General features: G+C 37.9%; 2 protein-coding genes across 4 annotated transcripts in view; one reads left to right on the top strand and one right to left on the bottom strand.

Moving 5' to 3' along the window:
• The first annotated feature begins 1,503 nt into the window (after positions 1 to 1,503).
• LOC112054190 (uncharacterized) overlaps positions 1,504 to 23,895 on the top strand; it is a 34,638-nt gene continuing 12,246 nt past the window's right edge. Inside the window, exons 1-14 of one of the 3 annotated variants that reach the window (XM_052884333.1) lie at positions 1,504 to 1,650; positions 3,511 to 3,696; positions 4,214 to 4,345; positions 7,328 to 7,454; positions 10,539 to 10,747; positions 13,824 to 13,953; positions 15,357 to 15,493; positions 16,249 to 16,393; positions 18,490 to 18,647; positions 19,146 to 19,286; positions 19,995 to 20,380; positions 21,346 to 21,558; positions 22,139 to 22,439; positions 23,449 to 23,700. In XM_052884333.1, coding sequence (XP_052740293.1) covers positions 1,645 to 1,650; positions 3,511 to 3,696; positions 4,214 to 4,345; positions 7,328 to 7,454; positions 10,539 to 10,747; positions 13,824 to 13,953; positions 15,357 to 15,493; positions 16,249 to 16,393; positions 18,490 to 18,647; positions 19,146 to 19,286; positions 19,995 to 20,380; positions 21,346 to 21,558; positions 22,139 to 22,439; positions 23,449 to 23,700 — 2,523 coding nt within the window. In that variant the 5' untranslated portion in view covers positions 1,504 to 1,644. The other 2 variants (XM_052884335.1, XM_052884334.1) reach the window with 2 other exon arrangements.
• Positions 16,417 to 17,842, bottom strand: LOC128198506 (uncharacterized). The gene has a single exon (XM_052884336.1). It carries the CDS (start codon positions 17,682 to 17,684, stop codon positions 16,932 to 16,934), a length of 753 nt encoding a protein of 250 aa, XP_052740296.1. The 5' UTR covers positions 17,685 to 17,842; the 3' UTR covers positions 16,417 to 16,931.

Here is a 23,895-nt window from a genome sequence, read left to right as displayed (position 1 = left end):
CATGAAAATATAATGTAAACACAAAATTATGCATATGTACGGTCAATGGAGTAGCTGAATTCGGATCACTTTTGCGGTGATTTTGTCGGTACGTAACTTATATATAGTAAAAAATATCGTTGAATCAAGGGCTAACTTGTTATCTATACTAATATTATAAAGCTGAAGAATTTGTTTGTTTCTTTGCTTGAACGCGGTAATCTCAGGAACTACTGGTCTGATTTGAAGAATTATTTCAGTGTTAGATAGCCCATTTATCGAGAAAGGCTATATCATTATCCTCGTACTCCTACGGGAACGGGAACCACGCGGCGTCAGCTAGTTGAATATAAAAAAGCCACTTTTAGATCACCCACTATACAAAAGCTCTGTCACTATAAATGATGTAAATTAACTTTAATATTACATGTGAACAAATAATGCATATAATATAATACAGACTGTCGATATCAACCATTTAGAATTATTTACAGGCTTCTTGTTACCAGGAAACTACACTCAGTTATATAAACTGGTTCAATGCAGATAAAATATCAACTGCGTGGGATTTGTTGCACCTATTACTACCAAGTACCTACACTACACTAACATAATCAGGTAGTTTCTACATTTGGCCGTACGGTTTAATAATCTGTGATTACTTGACCTTGACCAATGTCATTTTATAATAACTAAACTAAAGTTAACCTATGAGAATCATAATCAACATCATGCTTAACAGCCGATGGACGTCCACAAATGGACATAGGCCTCTTGCATGGACATCCAAACAAAACGGTCTTGAGCTGCCAGACACTGTAAACCATTTAATGTCCTCAGTCCACCTAGTGGGGGGTCAACCAACACTGCCCTTTCCACCACCATGGGACCTCAACGTTCATCGACTCTTCAAACTTTGTCACCCTACCTATTGCCACTTCAGATTCTTCTTCTTCATCATTTCATCTTCTCATTCCTGATTCGATGTCACCCGCTTTGAGCTTTCTTATGAAGGCCATAGTTAGTAAATAAGTCGCGGATCCGTTATTCATCAGTGACAACACGCATTGTTTGAAAAGTTTCGTCTTCAGGCCCATAATCCTACCATAGGTAATTACGGAACCATGGTGGCTATAAGAGGTAGCAGGTATCCAAGGTCCAGACACCTTCTGTAAACCGTAACCTATAAAAAAATATTTTCTCTTTTTGTTTTTTCAAAACTCAGTACACTCCAAAAGATGGCTTTTCTTACGTAGCACTTTAATGAGAAATGCGAAAATGCATTTCCCAGCGTTTGCGGTTTCAGTGAGAAACGTACGTTGAAGGTTTGCTTGTCTTCCTATTGTTTGTCTTTTGTACAGAAAAACAAATCAATAATTCATTGATTGAACTTTAGCAAAATAAAGCCTGTTTCTCTTAAATATTAATCCTAATAATAATCTTAATATTTATAGGTGCGAAATCACGTCACTCATCACGAAATCTCAAAAACCTCTCAACGTACAAAGATGAAATTTAGCAGGGAGGTAGTTTATAAATAGTCGAGGTCCGCTAGGACGGATTTTGCGAGAGGGCTGAATTTACGAAGTGGGCAGACGAAGTCGCGGGCATCCGCTAGTTTTCACCCGACTGCAAGAAGGGTCATGTTTTTCGCGCGTATCTTGTATGTATGTAAGTTTGTATGTATGTTATATTCTTTATTTATATAGTTATAAGCTTCAATAATAACAGATTGTTTAACAGCAGGTTAATTCAATAACTTTGAGGTATGCTAGTTGACATATATACGAAATCGAGATTCTATGTAAAATGTCATTCGTTGCTTATTGGTGGATATCGCGCAGTATGTAAATTACATTTTGTCAATAGATTTGATGTTTATTTTAATAGTAAAGACCAAAATAGTGAATATGTTAGACCTGAACCAATTTAGAAATTATAAAATCCTAAATTCAATTAAGATTTTTCATGTTTGTCGATTGAATTGTTTGGACATACGCGAGCGAAACCGTGGGCTTTGCTAATGATTCAAAATAAATTTGCATTCAACAGTTACTTACAGAACAAAAGTCTTAACTAAAATTGTTCACTTTTGAAAGTCTTAACATTTTGAAAGTGCTCTATAAACGATTATAATCCACGCAAGGTTTTGTATAATTTGTCGATTTGCTAAAAGAAATCTACGATAAAATGTTGCTCAAAAGATATTTACATTTCTTACTATTGTTTTAGTTTTTATTATTATCTTTTTTTTCTATTATTCGCATTAGTTACAGGGATTTTCAAGTTTTTTAATACCCTAGATACAGATTACCAGTTTACAATTACACCATTGACTTTAAAAATAGGCAGATAGTATCTCGCTATCAAACAACTCAAACACTATACTGTGTGTGTGTGAAGTGTATTGCCAGATATATGAAATTAATGGTGGTCGGTCTGTCTTCATATGTGCATCTGAACTGGCGTTCTGGACTTATTATTACGTCTATGTATTACACGGTAAATTATCAGGTATTATGAGGGTAACAGCTTTATGTCCTCTTTAAAGCTTGGGATAAAGGAAAAATCTAAATAAACCTCCTCGGATCACTGTAAGTGCTAATTAAAATCGGCTCGCAAAGACTAAACGGCCATTAAAATTTACTGAACGGAAAAGGTTTTAAGTCAAAGGGAAGCAATAAAAAACTATGAAATTTTTATGTCAGTTGATTGCGTTTTCAATCAAGTTTTCTCAAGTATATGTGTTAGCGTCAAGTTTTAATTAGTTTTAATGATTTATTAATTAATATTTCTAAGCAAAAGTCGTTGTTGTTTATTTATTGACAATATGGCGAAAAAGGATTACGGTAGAAGTAAATGTTTCCATATACCGGTCGATCCAACTGAGTGCCCGTTTAGAGAATTTAGAGATAATGAACTGAGTACAGAACATTGGGGGATGGTAATAATCTAAGCTTTTTTTTCACCATCATCTTCATCATCGTTAGTAGAAATCATCTGAGGTATAGGTAGAATAAATTTGTATACTCCGCGCCACGAAACAAGTCCCGTAGACGCAGTGCTAATATCTTATGCTGGCTCCACATTAGTGCCATGAATTCACGCGCGAATTATTGGGCATTCACGGGCTGCTCACAATCGTTTGAACCCCGCCGCGAACGTTGTTTGCTGTGTCACTATACCACTATTTAGATGAGCCGTGAATGTGGATATGTATGCGTGAACTCTGATCGGTGAACAGGCGTGAACGTGCGTGAACCCCGCGAAAACCGTTTACATTCACATTCACGCTTGTTCACGGAGATTCACGGCACTAATGTGGCGCCAGCATTAATGGTGCTCATTGTCATTTGTGTAAGCCGCTGTCAATTTTAGTTCAAGTTTTAGCCGCGGGACTTCTTTTGTGTCGCGGAGTCTACCTTTGCATCGTTACTTCACATCAGAGATCGAAGTCAAAGGCTAGCTTGGTCAATAAAAAAACAGCTCATTAAAGCAGGCACATGCTAAATTATTATGTTCTGGTGTCAGGGACCCGCAGCCTTTAGAGCCCCTCCTGTCGTGACCAAAATGCCTGTAAAGCCTTCAGCAGAGCACGTGTGGATCGATGAGCAAGTCCAGCCACTGCCGCGGTCGGCGCGCCAGTACCTGCACGGGTGGGTACGAGCTGAAGAGCTGGCTATGAGGCGGTGGGAGGCGGAAGTTGTTGTGAGTGAGGTGCGTAGTAGCATTGACAAAGCAAAGAAAGAAGAAGCTAATATTTCATAGCCCGACCCAGTAAGGGTGAGGCCACACGATGGCGCCATAATGCGGCCTCCGCGTGTGCAATACCGTCTTTACCATAAGGGCACACGGAGCCCAGGCCCAGCCCTTACCCTTATTCCACTTAAGTGGGGTCGGAAAAATATGTCAATCTTTTCCATTCGTCTCTATTACTCGTCAACTCATCATCCACTCTTTTTACACACATGTCCTCTTTCACACAATCCAACCATCTCTTCTTTGGCCTTCCTCTCCTCTTATGACCTTCCACTTGCACATTCAACATTTTTCTAGTAATATGACTTTCCTCTCTACGCATTACCAAGCTAACCTTCTACTCCTCAAGACACATGTAAACTACTATATACTGCAGATACATGTAAAAAAAGTATATATTAGTATGGATTGTAAAATACCGTTACAAGCCATTGGACGTGCGAGGCAATTGAAACAAACGATTGAATTTTTGCAGGAAAACCAAGGAGAAAGTAAAATGTCAATAATGGACATACAGTTCAGTCATACGCAAGTTCTGTTGAGATCCTCGTTTTGCAGGAGAGTGATGTCCATCTGTTTCATACTTGAAAGAGCTGACAGCTTAGTGGTGAGTAACTGTAGAGTTAGACCTGTGGCGTGCACTATGTATTAAATCATGGTACACTGAAAAAAAAATCCTAGTGCGCCATACTTAAAATACTTTACTTAGTTGTGCTCCATAATATGTACCATGGTGTTGCTTCTAGACGGTACAGTAAACTGCGTCATTACTAAGTATACGGCATCTATTGTACGTGTCCTGCACCTATAGTAAATAGTAATGTGCAAGCTCCTTACGTAAGTAGCTAGTTTAAGCAGCTTATTTTACTCAGTGTTGGCATTTCACACATAATTCGTTTTCCAGGTTCTTATAGAATTCTCAGGGTAGTCAGTGCACGTCACTGAATTAGATCTGTTCCATCAAATCTGAAGCATGATTTACAGAATATATTTATGACCGTGTCATAAAACTTCGTACCACCGTTACCATTTTACCATTGCAATAAAGTTTTCAACACACCGGGAGAGCTTCATCCCTAGTTAGAATGTACTGGTATTAAGACAGAGCAAGACTTCCTGAGACCAGTTTTTTCTTAAAAGCTTTCAGCTCTATTAGTCAATGTAATGTTTTTAAACCAATAAATTTCATTTTCATTTTCAATTTAATTTTCATTTTCGTTTCATTTAATAATAATTACTGCGGACGCCTATGACTTCGTCCTAGTTTAGACCGACTCTTTGACGGCCTCTGTAGCGCAGTGGTATGCGCTGTGGATTTATAGGACCTAGGTTTGATTCCTGGCTGGATCAACTGAGGTTTTCTTAATTGATCTAGGCCTGGCTGGTGGGAGGCTTCAGCCCTGGTTAGTTTCCACCCTACTGGCAAAGACGTACCACCAAGCGATTTAGCGTTCCGGTACGGTATCGTGTAGAAACCGAAAGGAGTGTGTGGATTTTCATCCTCCTCCTAACAAGTTAGCCCGCTTCCATCATAGATTGCATCATCACTTACCATCAGTTGAGATTGTCGTCAAGGGCCAACAGGTAAAGAATAAAAAATAACCAAGCTGCTTTGTCATTGAACAAAAAAACGTAATATAACACATGTCAGAATAATAATTAGATCATGTTTTCCGGTATTTATGTATGGCGAACAACATGTTCTATTGGTTGATAAAAAAGTAATTTGCTTAATCGATTTTGATAACAACAAAATAATAATATAATAGCCATACACACTGTCACGCATATGCCCAACGGCATAGAACGAAATTACTTATTAGGCCATACGCGCATTACGTTTTTATTTAGTTGAATAGTTTCACCGGTCCTATATGGAAGCCATTTGAACCGAGTGCCGTTTATAAATTAACGTAGTTTGAAACCTATTGACCGAATATGGAAAAAAATATATATTCCTGTTCCTGCGTTAAAAAAGGAAAACGTAAAATTGCGTAATGCATTAGATTTTCAAGTTTATTATTTATTAGAAAATTGGTTAACTTTAATTTAATAATTAATTGATACGATTAATATTAATTAATTAACAATTTGAATAGTAATATAAATTGTAATGCAAATACGAGTATGAAGACATGACTGTACGGTGTCAATCTTACCTGTTGGTATAGACTTAAAAAAAATTGTAAATTACATCAGCCACACTGTTACCGTTAATTTATGTAGGGTGGTGCGGGTGACAGTGAAAAATTGCGGATTTTTTGTATAATTTAAATTAAAATACAGACGTGTTGCCAAGAAAAATTGATATATTGAAAAAGTATTTTACGACAAATCGCCTACTCGGTATCGTCAAATTGTGGTAAATTAAAGCTAAAAGGAGTCTGTTTAGAACTCTTAAACAAAAAATAATTATCGCAGAACTAAAACTAATGTGCGCCTGCCTTAACAAACACATAACACAAACACTCATACTATATTAGTAGCAAGAATTTCACGCTAGTTAAACAGGAAGGAAGGAACCCTGAAGAAATCAAACTTGTGTATTTTTTCGCTCACCTATTTCCGGTTAGTTACGTCTAGTTAGCTAATTAGAGATTCCTGGTGAAAGAAAATAAAAAGGTAACCATTGGCAACGTCAGCGAGCCTTCTCTACAAGTAATTGGCTGCTGAATGCGCTGGGGAGTTCTAGTTTCATTTGAATTTATTTATATTCTATTTCTTTTGTGTTCTATTCTGTTTTACGGTCTATTATGTTTCTGTTTCTATGTACTGTTGTATTCGTATTGCATTGTAGCGGCAGCTGCTTTTTAGGGCTCCACACACAAAGGGAACCCTGTTACTAGGACTCTGTCTGTCTGTCTGTCCGTCTGTCACTAGGCTGTATGTCATGGGCCGTGATAGTGATTCTAAATAGATAGGATTGATGTAGGATCGCATACAACAAACGTAATTTTATATTTTTATTGCCGTTATTATAGATAACTAACTAGCAGACGCCCGGGACTTCGGTCGGCCCTGTCGTAAAATCCGTTCTTAGCAGACGTCTACTAACTATAAACTACCTCCCTGCCAAATTTCATCTTTGTACGTCAGGCGGTTTTCGATATTTCGTGATGTGACCTTTCTATTTTATACATTTGGATAGCATACGGAAGGAAACCGTTTGGAAACAACTCGCACTTGGCTGGTTTTATGTTATTTAATGACAAATTGGTCTTTGATCGCGGTCTAACGTAGAAGCGAGCTTGCCTGAACGGTACCTATACTCCTATATATTTAATATCCATTATTTAGAACCTCAATAGCTCAACGGTAAGAGCGGTCGGACTCATCACCGAGTGATGGTGGTTCGATCCCCGCCCCGTTGGTCTGTTATCGTATCCACTCCTAGCACTCCTTTGTAAAAATTTGTGTGTTGATTTTTTAGTTTATTTATCGAGGCTCTGTCATACTTCAATTATTTAGAAAGAAAAAAATAATCGTTATGAGAGCTTCTGTTACGAGCTTGTGTAAATAGTAAAAGATTATGTTCCCATTCAAAAGTTTTAAAATTTTTCATATTTTTACAAAGATTGTTTACTCTCAGGTAGAACACCAGTGGGAGAACTTCATGGCCACGATGCCTGAAGGTTGGAGAGCGCGCTACCACGTCTACTCGCCGGGCATCAAGCCAGGGGGTGGACTGCAACATCGCCCCACATTGTCTAAAAATGGTATCATCATCATTATTAACCCATATTCGGCTCACTGCTGAGCTCGAGTCTCCTCTCAGAATGAGAGGGATTGGTAGACTTCACACACGCAGAGAATTAAGAAAATTCTCTGGTGTGCATGTTTCCTCACGATGTTTTCCTTCACCGTTTGAGACACGTGATATTTAATTTCTTAAAATGCACACAACTAAAAAGTTGAAGGTGCATGTGCCGGACTGGATTCGAACCTTCGACCTCCGGAATCGGAGGCAGAGGTTATATCAACTGGGCTATGACGGCTCCAAAAAATGGTATAATAATGGTCATTGCTATAATAACCTTTTTAATATAAAAATGCAATCTACTTCCTAGACGTAAGAAAAAACAAGCAGTGAACAGTTTTTTATTTTTTTTTTTTTTATTTTATTTTATTGAGGGCTTACAAACAACATCATAGTACACAATCATATTATCATATTAGTAATATAAATAAAAATTATAACTATGACACCAGCTTCGGAAACCACAGATTACAATACTATAAAGTAGACTACTACGTACCTAAACACTTTATATAAAATTATTACAAACAAATTAAAAAAAAAATAATTGAAAAGGGAATAAAAAAAAATGGATGAAAGAAAAGACTAAAGACTAAAACTAAATTATTAATTAACTAATAGCTATAAACTCTGCAAGCGTTTTATAACCAACCTCTTGAAGGTACCTACACGTGTAGAAAAAATATCAATATTATTGAAGCACTCATTGTAAGATTGCGTCATTCTATATAATGGAGAACGTTTGCCCGCATCTGTACGGCAGTTGGTGGTAGCAAAGAGTTGATGCGTTCGAACACTTCGCATTCGAGCCCTGAGTGGTACTTTGTAACAAATTTTGCGCGTTAGAGCTACACAATCGTACTTATTATTACATAAATCATACAAGAGCATGACTTCGAGTTGCTTTCGTCTACACTTTAAGCCTAGTATATCATATTTTTCAAGAAGTTGGTTATAAGAAAGGTAACTCCGAGTACATTTATAGTGCATCCTGCGTAGAAATTTTTTTTGTACTGTCTCGAGGCTCTTTACATATTTATCATAAAACGGATTCCAAATACAAACACCGTATTCTAATTGAGAACGAATTAGTGATTTGTATAAATGTAAATACGTTGCAGTTCTTTTAAAACCATTACTTGCTCTCATTACAAAACCATACATTCTATATGCTTTATTAATTATGTTTTGAACATGTATATCAAAATGTAATTTACAATCCAACGTTACTCCCAAGTCCTTAATACTGTCAACCTTTTCAAGGCTAACACTATCAAGTGAGTATGTTACATTGCTAATATTCTTTTTTTTACTAAAAATTATATGTTTACATTTATTTAAACTTAAGCTTAATTTATTTTCAGAACAGTATGCCGTGAAGCTATTTAAATCTGCCTGTAGAAGGGAGTGATCATCTGGTGTTTCTATAGTTTTAAATATTTTAAGATCATCTGCATAAAGAAGAAAGTTACTATATTTGAAGCATTTATGAATATCGTTTATGAATAAAATAAATAAAAGTGGTCCTAATATTGATCCTTGAGGTACGCCAGAAGTGATCACAACCGTCTTTGAGCTAAAACCACTGATAATCACTGTTTGAGTGCGATTTGTTATGTACGATTTGAACCATCGCCACAGATCACCACGTATACCGTTATATGCTAATTTTTCAAGTAGCCGTTTATGGTCCACTCTATCAAAAGCCTTCTGAAAGTCTGTGTAAATGCTATCTGTTTGTTTGTTATTGTCAATATTTTCAAATAACTGCGAGGTAAATACCAGAAGGTTAGTTACTGTCGAACGTTTATGTACAAATCCATGTTGCTGTGGAATAATAGTGTTGTGTAATAATGGATAAATGTTATCATGCACTATCCGTTCAAAAACTTTAGCAAGTACTGGCAGAATTGATATCGGCCGGTAGTTTTCCACATTCCTTTTTGAGCCCCCTTTGTAAATTGGAACTATACGTGCCATTTTCCATTTATTCGGGAACGTGCTTTGTTTAATACACATATCGTACAATATGTACAATGGCTTGCATATAGTGGCAGCAGTAGATTTGAAAAAGACGGGGGGTATATTATCCATCCCCGAGCCTTTGGTGACATCTAGATTGTCCAACGCTTTACGAACGACTTCACAAGTAATATTGACACTACTAATTACATTGATTGATGTTCCAATTTCATTTACATCCTCATCATTTACTAAATCATAATCATCGGTTAGATCAGACGGCACAAAGACGGAGAGAAAGAAGTCAGAAAATAGGCTGCATACCTGATTGGCATTATTAGCTGTATTACTGTTATAGAATATATTACTTGGTATGTGAGAACTGTTTTTTCTTGATGTGAAATAAAAGTTATATACAATTACGTCGTATATTTTAACAAGCAAGGAAATCATTACCTAAAAGGCACCATTTACCTAGAGCAACGAAATTTGAGAAGTATGAATGTACCTACCTGCCTACAAATAAAAAATATGAGAACAACATAAATTAATAATCCTACTCAATATTATAAACGCGAAAGTTTTTATGGATGTTTGGTTGTATGTTTGGATGTTTGGATGATTGTTACTCTATAACACCGCTACTACTGAAGCGATTAAGCTGAAATTTGGAATGGAAATAGATTTTACTCTGGATTAACACATAGGCTACTTTTTATCCCGAAAAAATCCATGGTTTCCCGAGATTTGCGAAAACTGATGATTTTGATGATATGAATGTTTGTTACTCTTTCACGCCTCAACTACTGAACCGAATTAGCTGAAATTTGGTATTAAGATATATTATAGCCTGGAAATTAACACAAACTACTTTTTATCCCGGAAAAATCCATGGTTCCCGAGGGATTTATGAAAAACTAAATTCCACGCGGATAAAGTCGCGGGCGTCCGCTAGTTTCCTAATAAGTCTCTGTCAGCCTTAAAAAGTAATGTCGCCTGGCAGCATAAATAATCCTGATATTTGTAGCTCATCGAACGAATGCTCTCACAACTCTCCTAACTCTCTCTATTTCGCGACAAGGTTGCTACCTGGTACGGCTGTTCTTCCTCGGCGCATGGCGCTGCGTGTGGGTCAGTGACCTCGTGCCGGTGGACGCGACGGACTCTCCTCTCCTTCCGTTCTCTCCGCTCATCTGCCAGACGCCCACCAAGACAAGCAAGCAAGCCTCGACGATGGCGGCGACTGTGACATCCAACTACGTACACCTATGGCCTCTGCTTCTTTGCAAGGTTATTTCATCAGTATATTTTACCAAACCACTACAAGATTAGACAGAATGAGAAGTTCTCGTAAGAAAGAAATGCTTAATATTTCTTTTTTTTATTCTTTACAAGATAGCTCTTGACAAAAATTTCACCATATGGTAAATGATGATGCAATCTAAAATGGAAGCGGGCAAACATCGTACCGGAACGCTAAATTGCTTTGCGATACGTCTATGTCGGTAGGGTGGCAACTAGCCACGGCCGAAAGCCTCCCACCAGCTAGACCTTGACCAATTCAGAAAATCTCGGTCGGCCCAGCCGGGGATCGAAACCAGGACCTCGTCTTGTAAATCCACTGCGCACATCACTGCGCCACGTAGGCCGTCAGATTACTTAGCCCAACTCAGAACGGGCTTTAGTTTTAGTTTACTCACTCAAACGTGCTTGTCCTATCACCTTACAACTAGGTGAAAATTACAACCAAAGCAAAACCATAGTCATAAAATAGAAAATGTAAACAATAAAATATCAACACAGAATAATTTTGTCTTCGGTTCCTCAATCACAAAGATTACTACATACAACAGTGGTGATACTTTCAGATAAACTAATAAATAACAGTCTTGTAGAATTACTATAACCACAAAATCTCGTCACAGTTACCCAACCAGCTATGCGCGTACCTAACTAACGATTCCCGAGGCATTTACCTATTGCGATACTTTCGTAATACAAATATAGGTAATGATTGGTACTTAAATTTACCCTATTCTACAAGTATTGTAGGTACAAGACCAGATTACACACATAAACAAAATTCTTTGACAAAATATCATTCCTTTAGCAGAAGGCTTCAAAAATTTAAAAAATAAGAAAACCAATGTCGAACAAAGTTTTAGATTCACAATATATTTTGTCAGGACGACTTAATTAACAAATCAAACTATAACCAAAATAAGACCCTAGAATGGCAGAGAATGACCTTGAGTGGAGTCACGCACTTGTGAACGTTGAGTGTAGGGATAAAGGATCCTTTGACATTCAACTAACACTCGCCATTTCTACTCAAGTTACTCTCCCCGCCTATCCTAAGTAACCCATAAAGAATTACACAACAAAAAATATGGACCACGAGTATACTGAAGCCGACCGTACGACGGGCACCTTATATCGCAAGTCGTTCCCGTCGATTGCTACCCCTCTCTAACTCCCTACTCTTTAAGGAAACAAGTCGCGCCACTTAGCGTCGGCACGAGTCAACACAAGATTGAGCGACGTCTTATCCGTCTGAGGCTACTATTTCCTACAGTATTTAAATAAACCATTAACCCTTCAATAATAGGACAAAGCTGTTTGGCAAAATTAAGCATACGGTCGCTACATAAGTATCTAGTCTATATTATGCATTAAACATGGAAGCCTGGGCCTAGCACAAACTACAGACACCCAGTTACAGAGATTTATTGCTGGTTACGAACTGAAGGCAGCGGCTTAATTATAAACAAAGATCGGCGATCCTTCGTGTTTAACTGACTCTGGATCTGAAGTTAATAGAAGAGTCTAGCTCACAACATGTAATCAACGAAAAGATAAATAAGTTCGAATATGATTGGTTAAGCGATTTTTTTTTATGTTGTGCTTGACTACAATCATGCCCAATGGAAAGCAATGATGTGGTCTAAGATGAAGCGCGTTTGCCCATAATATGCCTGTTCACTGTTACCTTGAAGGTGCTCAAATTTTACGTGTTAGAAAGGGCATTCCACATCTTAGCAGTTCATATACATAGTGCAGAGTTCAATATATGCATGCAAGTTGTATGAATACTTCTGGAACCTATGCTCTCTATTGCGAAATATTCCAAGTGTCGTTTCCATCAACTTTAACTCAAACGCCTGTCCTCATGAAACATTCATGACGCATTACTGTTTAATTGCTAATCAAAATTGAACAGGCGCTCCCTAAAGCCAGTCATCCATCGCCCAAGACGTCCATCCTAAATACCAAGGCCTTAGTCACATTACAAAGATTTCTAATTGTAAGACATTTATATAGGCTAGAGACTCTTAAATTTAATGGTGTTTTTTGTGTTTCCACTTCACTGGCCTAAAGGATTTCTTCTTATTTTTCTTGAAGTACCTCGTCATTACTGAAGGTCAGCAGTTATAGTGGGATGCAGTCTTTATGACGTCACCGAAATAAGATGCGGGTGGCTCTACGCGCTGGTAATACAAAAATCAGCGCGCGGAGTGATGCCCTGCCACTGCGCCCTAGCGTGACCGGGGATACCTAAAAATCTTGTATGTCACAGCTGTTTGGAAACGTCATAAACATTGCACCCGATTATAGCTTTGTAAACATTTCCTTGTTCATGGCTAGGCGGAAAAGTTCTCCGATTGTCTTTACGCTAGTCTACTCTCTTATATTTCGTGGTCATGACTTATATTTACTCATACGCATTTTTCCCTGCAATCTTTCCCATCAGAATGGTTTGAAGCAAACGATACCTATCGTGTCACAAATTATATCCTATGTACGAGATCTTCCGCTGCTTGATGATTTTAACAAGCTCATTCTTCTTCTGCATTCTGGAAAGAATCTCCGTTCAGCTTATCTCTATTATACAACATAAAGGTTCTCACTCTATGACAAAGTGTATGTAAATATTTAGGATATAGTTTTAATGTGTGAAAGAATAATAAACACAAACATACTTTACAACTTTACATTAACATCCCATATTTGGGTCACTAGTGAGCACGAGACTAATCTCAGATTGAGAGGGGTTAGGCCTTAGTGCACCACGCTGGCACAATGCACATTGGCAGACCTTACACAAGTAAAGAATTAAGATTAAGAAAATTCTCAGGTATACAGGTTTCTTCACGATGTTTTTCCTTCACCGTTTGAAACACGTGATATTTAAATTCTTAAAATTCACATTACTAAAAAGTTGAAGATGTCCCGGATCGTATGCGAATCTATGCTCTCCGAATCGAAGGCAGAGGTCATATTCACCAGGTTTATTCGTGTACAAACAGTCTCATGTTTGTTAATACTGAATTTGGCTACTAATACTCTTGATATTAATAAAATTTAGGCGCTTCTAAAGCTGGCGGCACCTGATTTAAATTCTGATGAAAACAACTCTTTAGAAGACGAAGCGATGACTGAGTTCGATGTATTTCACGCTTTGACTGGAGCTGTTAGTGTTACCTACACTTCTAAAGGTAAGTGATGAACCTATATTAATATTAAACATCTGAAGAGATTGTTTGTAAGTTTTCTTGCACGCGCTAATCTCAGAAACTACAAGTCCGATTTGAAAAATCATTTCTGTGTTAGATAGCTTATTTATCAAGGAAAACTATAGGCTATATATTATCCCCGGGAACGGGGACCACGTGGGTGAAGCCGCGCGGCATCAGCTAGTATAATAAAATTAGATAACGCGAGTTAGCACTTGATTGCAAACCCTGTTTTCTACTGAATAGTTTAAATCTGTTAGTGTAAGTGCAACTTTGCTCATCATTTTAATATTGTCAAATCTTTTAAATATTACCAATATACCTATTTAAAGTTACATTATCATCATTATTCCCGTATTCCCACGGGGATGGGAACTACGCGGAATTAATCATGGGGTGTTTTATATAAACCTACAAAATCATTTGATTCCTAAAACACATACCAAAAAACCTTTTTAAGATAAGTTGATTGATGTACCTAATTCTGATACGCAAACGTTGATACAGAGCTCTTTAGATCAATCACTCTTTGAGTCTGATTGATCAGTTCTCAGCTCTCTGCATTAAATACCTCGTCGCCTTTAAGAAAGTTAACAGGTAAATTAGCCTTACTTTGATAGCTGAATTAGCTCAGTCAATACAGAAACGAGGTGCCTAGCTTTTAATTAAATAGTGCTACAGAAAACACTACGGGTCGGTTTCACAAATTTTTGGTTATGGCGGTGCCGGGTAGTCTAAACGTAAGGTTTGTAACTTTCTTACCTTATGTCAAATGGTTATCAACCGATAGTCGTCCATTGCTGGACATAGGCCTCTTACATGGACTTCCAAGGACAACGCTCTCGAACCGCCAGCATCTAGCGCCAAGCATAGCTCGCTTCAGCGCCTGCTGAGTGACTTTGCGCCTTCTAATAAGGCCCATAGTAAGCGACCAAATCTCGGATTCGTATATTTGGAATTACTGTTAATAATTTATTATGGTCTGGGCAATCGTATCCCATCTTAAACCATATCTACACTTACCATACGGTAAGATCAAGTGAATGAGTAAGAAGTAAGTAAATATAAGAAAACTTAAAATAACAAATTTTATATTAGAAAAAAAATAATAAAAATATTACCCTAAAATAAATTTAAAAAAAAAACATAAAACTGTACCGCGTATTTAACTTTCAACACTGGATTAGTTTATTCAGATCCGAGAATTTACACTTCATATCCAGGGAGCTGCTGGATGGTGGCGGTTTGGGATCGTTGTTTGGAAGTCCATGCAAGAGGCCTGTGTCCAGCAGTGGACGTCCATCGGCTGTTAATGATTATGATAATCTAACTCTCCTGTCGTGACTTTCAATTACGAACATTGTGAATCTTTATCGAAATTCCAGACCCTGAAATGATATGGAAAGTAATAACGTCAGAGGTGCCGATGTTCGTCTGGGACGACGAGGATGACTCTCCCCCCTCCACAGTCAAGACCAAGAGCACCAAAAAACCGACTAATAAAGAAACTGCATCTGTCAGGGTATATACATTTTTTTTGTTGTTACATATCTTAATAAATAAATGCGACAGGTCATTCATCACAATGTTTCGATAACCGCTTGACGTTCAAGGATGAAGTTTGGCTGGGAGGTAGTTTATAGTTAGCAGGTATCCGCTAAGAACAGATTTTGCGATAAGGCCGGATTAAAGAGTTTGTATGAAAGTCCTTCATCTTTTATGCTACAAACTTCAAATTTGGTCACTACACACTAATATTATGAAGACGAAAGTTTGTCTGTATGTTTGTTCATCCTTTACACTGCGGAGATTTAGCTGAAGTTTGAAATGGAAATAGATTTTACTCTGGGTTAACATATAGGATACTTTTCATCCCGGAGAAATCCATGGTTCCCGTGGGCTTTGTGAAAAACATCGAGAGGAAAGGTTTCCTCAAGATGTTTTCCACAAAGCCCTAGAGAATTGATGATGGTTATGAAGGTGTGTGAGGTGTGAAGTGTGAAGTTAGGTGTGTGAAGACTGCCAATTTGCATGGCCAGCGTGGTGGTCTATGGCCTGATCCCTCTCATTCTGTCAGGAGACTAATTCTCAACAGTGAGACGAATATGGGTCGATATGATGATGATGATGATGCTATTTACCTAATTGAATTTCGTAAAAATGAATTCTCTATACGAGATTTGCTTCTACTACTACTTACTACTTTTTATGATTCTCAAGACATTATTTTACATTATAATTGTTTGCAAAGTATATTAATTGGTAATATAAATTCAGCGCACTTCAATGACGTCAGTTATCGTCAGAGACACCAAGAGTCTGCCAAGCTACACACTCCCTGGCATCGCTCCAGCGCACGAGATGAACTTGCTGGTTACGATGGCCAGGGATCTGCCACTGAAGAAACCTTTGCCAGAACCAGGTAATCATTAAATAAATAAATAAAAAAAAAATAAAAAAGCCTTTTATTTCCTAAATAGATTTTACAAACTGGTACGTTATTTTAAATAAAGATTTTTTTAAACAGACAAAGAAAGGAAAATATTTACAATGTACCATATTTAACTTATTTATATTTATACTATTAGGAACCCCTCTCAGGTGAAGGCCTCTTCCAAGGATTGCTATTTTTAATAACTTTGTTTCCATTGCGGTTCCAGCGTATGTAGGGTCTACCTATACAACAGCTGTTTGTCAGATTGTCTGATTTGGATTGCCTGGCGGTCCTCGCCATTTTGTTACCTATTCGTTCATGTGAACGAAAGGTATAATTATTTTTGTTTCATGGTTTTCGAGATTTTTTTTTTTTTTTATATACATATATTTGAATTTATCTCCTTTGGAAGGTAGTGGTCATAATCTTCCTCGGTGACCAACCGTCTTGGAAGATGTGAGTTCGTGTATCTTAATTTTTGTTTTTTATTGTTATCCGGTAGTTTCAGTTCATAGGTAGTTAGTTTTCATTGCTTATTGGTTGTTGTATTTGTACTCGTATTCGAAGGAAGGGAGTTAGATCTAATCTTCATCAAATCATAAGCATTCAGTTTGTTGGATGGTTTCATATATTGTTGTTTTCTTGGTTGTGTATTTTGTTGCGGTGATGTTGACATTTCTCTTTTTCTTTTTTCATTTTTTGTGTTATCAACTTTCTCTCTAATTATTAGTTTGTCGAATTTTAAATATGCGATGTTTCCTTTATTCCTCTCCTCTTTCAGTTGCGACTGCAACATTTTCCTCTTTTCTAAAACTTCCTTACTATAGTCTTCTGACACATATACATCTTTAAAACTTTTCTTTCTTTTCATTACTTCGCTTTTCTTCCATTCATTTACAAAGGAAAATAGGATAGGTCTAGGTTTTTTACATGAGCTTTTTTTATTTCCAATTCGATAAATTTTATTTACCTCATAGTCTTCAAATTGTAGGTCTAAGTCGGCTTTGAAGATTTCCTTCACTTTCTGTATTATTTCTGGCGTAGATTTTTCATCTTCTTTAACTCCGTAAATTATTAAGTTATTTTGCTTTTTCCCTCTTTTCAGGCTTTCTATTTCTTTCTCAAGAGTATCCAATTTTGTTTTCAAGTTTTTATTTTCTGCTATAATTGGTTGTAGCTTTTCGTCTAATTTCTCTAATATAGATTCTTTTAATTCGTCTGTTTGGTTTCGCATTTCATTTTTCATTTTTTCAAATAAAATTTGGAATTGATTTTCCATTTTTAGCTTCTAAGAATCTATAGTTATAATAAAAAACTCTAACAGGTCCAATTATTCACCTCCGCGGGCGCAGTCCCAGGCAACCGCTAGTCTTAGATAAAACGTCGATTCGTTTGCCGCGGAGACGTTCGTATAGCGAGTGAGACACGCAGCGCGGCGCACGACGCCCGAAAATGGTACTAGTGCCGTGTACGCAACCGCGAGAATCGCTTGCACACGGTACTATGCGCTGCCTACACTCGTCAGCTGATTGACCGCCGTTTTGCGAATTGCGGGTGGGTGACAGTTACACTTTAAACTTGCGTTTATCTTGTGTTGTTGTAACTTCATTAAAACGTTCCAAAAGTATATAATTTGTGTTCACAATGATAGTTTGTGTTTAAATAACAGTTGATGAACAGTGTTGTTTACATTTAAATTATATAATAGTCATTATAATCCAGTAAGTACAGACCACTCGTTTTAGGGTATTTATTTGCACGATATCTTTATTTAATGACTTTTTGATACTTTATGAGATGTATTACACTGTTACGAACAAAATAATCACTTTATATTGTGGGAAATTCTAGATTTAATAATTTTAATCACTGTTTTATACGGAGCTAAGTGTTTACGACTTTGACACCTGTCAAACCCTCCGGTAATCATTACGAGTATTATATTTATTATACAGTACGTTAAAAATCCTTTCCGATTCTTAGCAGCATTAGCCTCTTCTATTATAAGGAGATCGATGCTTAGCAGTGTACCTACTTATTTTCCAACTTATTATTACTAGTACTAATGTTTATGTATATTTCAGATGTTGCATTGTGGAAAACTTACCGCTGGGTGGACTGGGCCCGCAGTCACGGATTGTACGATGCCTTCGATTGTCCACGTACGAGGTTCTTGAAGATAAACGGCCTCATGAAACTCTCCTACGCACCTCATTTATTAGATGTTCAGAGCACTGCATCGGTGATTATTTCTTCTGATTTTTTTTATTTGTGATTTTTTTTCGATGTTGATTGCGATTCGGAACAACGTCCGTGACAAATTTTCGTATAAAATTTCTCAATTCCTGATTCCTAGTCTTCGATCAGTACGTATATTACTTGGTCGCTAACTATGGACCTTAAGTAGGGTTAAAATCACTCAGCAGGTATCTCTAGCAGAGTGTATCTCTGGGCGATCGAATCAGAAATTAGATTAACAAAAGCACTTCACCGTCATACCTTGATCAGTCACAAAGTTGATATGGCAATAGGCAGGACACATATTTCGAAAATCCGATTGACGTTGGAGTCCCAAGCCGAACGTGCTAAAATGGTGACACCGCACCGGAAAACATAGATTTTGTCAAACTCTTGATAGAAAAAACGACTTTAAGCATAATATGGCATTCATGTGAGAGCCACTGGTTACAAATTTATCTAAACGAAGGTAGTGGTACTGATTCATAAAAACTTCTTACAGATTACATTTAAATTCCGCGAAGAGCATGAAAAAACGAATCCCCAAACGAGGAAAGCTGGGAAAGATCTCACGACAACCATCTCCACTAACATAGAGCAGCAGGCGAAGGAAGAACTACGGGAGTGGATACCATTTAATGCTGTTAGTAGCTGCAGCCTTTTAGCATCTATCATATTACTGTGTCTTGGGATAGCGAAGTCCTGAATTATTTTCCAGTAGGCTTAACATGCGCACCACCTAATTTACAGTCCATTGAAACGTTGCATTTTTTAGGCCTTACCCTACGTTCTTTAGAGGTTGCACTTTTATTTTGATGTGTAGGGGGGTCAGTGGAAAGCTTCATAAGCTTTCCACTGACCCCAGGTCAAGGAAACCAGTTTGTGAGATCCCACGGCCGCCATCTTAAGAAATAGGGGTTGAAATGGTTTTTACGATATATCTTTTAAACTCTGTCTGATATAAAAGAATGTTAACATTAAATTTTCTACAACTTTGATCCAGTATTTTTTGTACTAGATCTATAAAATGTTGGTAGAAGACTCTTTGTTTTTTCTTTTCTCGTTGAAGACTCGTGAAGACTCGTTGTTCTTTCTTTTCTCTTCCACTTTACCTCGGTGACTGATATGGCGAAACTATAAGGGTTTCTTGTGGACTACGAATCCCTTAAAATGAGGGATTTTCCAGTTTATTAAGTATATCTAATGCCTACCCTGGTTGAAATCTTGTGCACGCTACTGCATCTGAAAATGATAGTTAGTATTAGTAACAAGCCACACTTACCAGGAGACGAACCAGGACTTCTGTCAGCTTATTATACCTACTCTTATTTTAGCAACTGTTTTGTTTCAGTTACATGAATATTTAGAGAATGTCAGCAACCTATTCTACCCCTCGATGTTCCACTTTACCTCGGTGACCAGCAATCCGCCGTTGAGAACAACAAAAGTTCCTCTCAACAAAAACATTGACATGCACGCGCCAAAATCAGCACCTCTGTACCTACAAATTGATGGACCAGATGAAAATATTCTAAGAATTTCCCTCAGTGTGCTCCATCCTAGAATACTATTTAACTGTGGTGTGTCGATCTTTGATTACATAGAACCAGCGTATTTGATGCTGGAAGTGTTCGAATGGTTCAAGGGGAACGAACTGCCAATAGCCAAGGGGTATGTGGAGACACGGAATTACAATAGTCTCGAAATCAAGTTGCCTCCAGGGCGACATTTTTGCAGGTAATATGTATGGCATACATAACAGTACAATGCTTTTTATCATAGTACCGTACCTACCTCTAAACGGAACTCTTTTATGGTCACTTTATTGTCTTTCTGTCTATCTGTCACGACTGTCTATCTCGAAACAAAACTTGTAACTTGTCCGAAAGCTAGTGAATTATATGCTTATAAAATATACTCGTATTGGAGTGCGCACACTGTTGAGTTGAGAGATGGCTCCTTTTGTTCTGACAGGTAGTGTCACCTATGATGTCATTCTTAACCTGTCTGTCAATGATGACATCTTGGCTTCAACGGCTAAAGTGTGACAAGATGTGAATGGCAAAACCAAAATAGGTTTACTCGTAAATGTCCGGTTGCACGACTTATAAAAACTGACTACCTACTTGACCCTGCTTGGGCGACCGGTTTATCACCGATATATACCTACGTGTGTGCGCTTGGTTCCCGCATGGTCGTCCGGTTGTCCACACGTTCCCAATCGATTTACAATTTTATTTCAAATTAAATAGAGATAACTTTCGTATTAATTGAATATGAGGCTATTCTGTAATAAATTTTGAGACTATTGCAATGTCAAACTCATTCATTTTTGAACGGAATTTTTTATAGTCAATTAATTCAGTTGCGTTCGGTGTCGACGGTTTTTGTTCTGTGATACTTTTGTCTTTTTTTCGTATTGTCTATGCTAAGTAGATACAATTTTTATTAAAAACTTGGATTCTCTGTTGACAGTGTTTAGTCTAGAGTAAATAAATGACAGAAATAATTAGTGATTGTTTTGTTACACTTCATCAAAATGATAAAAGTTTAGATTCTTATATAATAGAAAATACTCCTATTTAATATTTGTAACGTATTTTTTATTCAATTTCCCTTAGTCGGAAGGCTAGAATTGTAGTTATAGGTTTATGCAGGCTTTTCCCTGGTTCTCTGGCAAAAATATTTGTCTAATTCATCAGGATCTGGGTTCACTCCCGTATGAACTGGCACGCGATGCTCGTGTCCGAGTCATCGCTACTGCTCGGCAAGCGAGACGTGGCTATGTGTGCGGCGGCCAAAGAGTGCCCTTGGGCGTCCCGTTTCCTTTCAAACCTCGGCACTGCGTTCTCTAATTGGATACGAGTGAATAAATCCGCCCTAACTGCGGTGGCGACCGAAAAGGACTTTTTCAAGTAAGTTTACACATGGAGGATATTCTTTTTTAAATACTACAGAAGCATTCGAAAGACATCGTATTCCAATGATTGCATTAGATTTGTTTCGATTTTAACTTTGTCAGTTATGAGAGTTGTTTATTTACATACGTATTTAGTAAGTAATAATGTATTTTATTCTGTCTGAGCCGTGATAGCCCAGTGAATATGACCTCTTCCTCCAATTCCGAAGGGCGTAGGTTCAAATAAGGTCAGAGGCATTCAAGAAATTAAATATCGGTTGTCTCAAATGGTGACGGTTCTCAGCGGCAAAAAAACATCGTGAGGACACCTGCATACCTGAGAATTCTCTTAAGTCTCTATTAGGTGAAGTCTGCCAATCCTCATTGGGTCAGCGTGGTGGATTATTGGCCTAAACCCTCTCATTCTGAGACTCAGCAGTGAGTCAAATATGGATTGATAATGATGATGATTCTGTCCAGCAACTTTCAGATCGGAACATAGCAGCATTGCTGTGTTGTTTGCAACTCCTCAGCATTATTTGGTGGTACAAATATGACAGCTCCATCAGTAAAAGCTACTAACCATTTTCCGCCAGCTCATACCAACCGGACTTGGAATGGGATCCAGAAATAGTGGGCCATAACAAACACTTGCGACACTGGATGTTCAGACAGGCGGTGCAATCTCTCCTGATGAAGAGATTGTCTCCTCACGACTATGGCGCCGTTTGTGCAGTACTGAGACAGTACTTCTGCGACCCAGACTTTGGTATGCCACCAAAGCCGACACCTCCCCAACCTGTAAGGGCCATAGCAGACAGGGATCCTTGCGATTGTGTTATGCCTGAAGTTGAAGAAACAGAGGGCATGGATGAATACCTGATGGAAGAAGGACAGGTTTCTTATTCATTACCTAAATAAAATGCAATCTTCAATCAACTGTCCCGTTGGTGCAACGATTAGCCTATTCAAAGCAATGCCAAGTTTTTTCTTCGAAGAATATTTCAGTAAAAAATCTCAGCTTGGAGTTAGGAAGTTGGTTGTTATACTTCCGTGCCTCATAGAGCTCGTTAAGTCGTGGGTTCCGGTTATCATCATTAACAACTTGATGATAATAGTTAAAGAGGCAAACCATATCACCCTGGGCTCACCAACCCTTGCTGGGCCTAAACTTCATATCACCTCTCTTATAGAGAGAGAAACATAGCCTTGATGTGGAAATAACGTGTAAACTTTATAATCTATCTATCTGTACTAAATTTATAAAGAGGAAAGATTGATATAGGCTCGAAATCGCTGAATTGATATGAAAAATAATTTCCCTGTTGAGAAGCTACACTATCCCCGGGTGCTTTAGGCTATATTTTATCCCCGTACTCCTAGGGGAACGGATACTACACGGTTGGAACTGCGGGGCATCTGATACCAGTGTTTAAAAGCGAAAGGACATTCACCACTATATATAGATAACCGCTTGACGTACAAAGCTGAAATATAGCAGGAAGTTAGTTTTTAGTTAATAGACGTCCAAGAAGAACGAATTTCGACAGAGTTTTTTTTTATTCTTTACAAGTTAGCCCTTGACTACAATCACACTTGATGGTAAGTGATGATGCAATCTAAGATGGAAGCGGGCTAACTTGTTAGGAGGAGGATGAAAATCCACACCACTTTCAGTTTCAACACGATATCGTGACGGAATGCTAAATCTTTGCCGGTAGGTAAGTAGAGCCCCAGCCGAAGCCTCCCACCGGCTTGACCTGGACCAAATAAGAAAACCTCAATCAGCCCAGCTGGGGATCGAACCCAGGACCTCCGTCCTATAAATCCACCGCGCATACCAAAGAGTCGGTTTAAGGTCGGACGAAGTCATAGACGCCCGAAGTAATTATTAAATTATTTTTAGTCACCAGAAGAAAAATCACTGATTGACTCCGAAACAAAGAGAAAACTCCTTACTTCTCCAGAGCCACCTACGGTTTCCCAAATATGTGACCTGGCTAACGAAGAGATACCATGTGGTTTGTTAAAAAATGAACGAGAGAAGTTGATTAAAAAACACGAAGCAGCGACGGTTATACAAGCTCACTGGCGAGGCACTTGGGCTAGGAAGTGTTTGACTGACCATGCCTTGCTCACGCCTGATGTATATAAACTGGTTAGTTATATTCTTCTTTAAAGATCTTTAGACATTCTTCTTTTTAGATTGATCTTAAAAGCTAGAGATCATCACTGTATTAGCACATTTGAATGGCCGAATAGGTACAAAGCTAGGCCTCTCTTCTTGTAGGTATAAATAGATGCTTACATTCACCACCACCAATGCACCAGCGCCACCAGAATGCACCAATAC

This window comes from Bicyclus anynana, chromosome 11 (assembly GCF_947172395.1).
Source record: "Bicyclus anynana chromosome 11, ilBicAnyn1.1, whole genome shotgun sequence".
NCBI lineage: Eukaryota > Metazoa > Arthropoda > Insecta > Lepidoptera > Nymphalidae > Bicyclus > Bicyclus anynana.
Note: the sequence above shows the minus strand (reverse complement) of the source record. Positions and strands in the feature narration are given on the sequence as shown.

What these genes read in the sequence shown, in the direction of transcription:
- LOC128198506 (XM_052884336.1), bottom strand. Translation starts at nt 17,684, where the DNA reads ATGGAAAATCAATTCCAAATTTTATTTGAAAAAATGAAAAATGAAATG.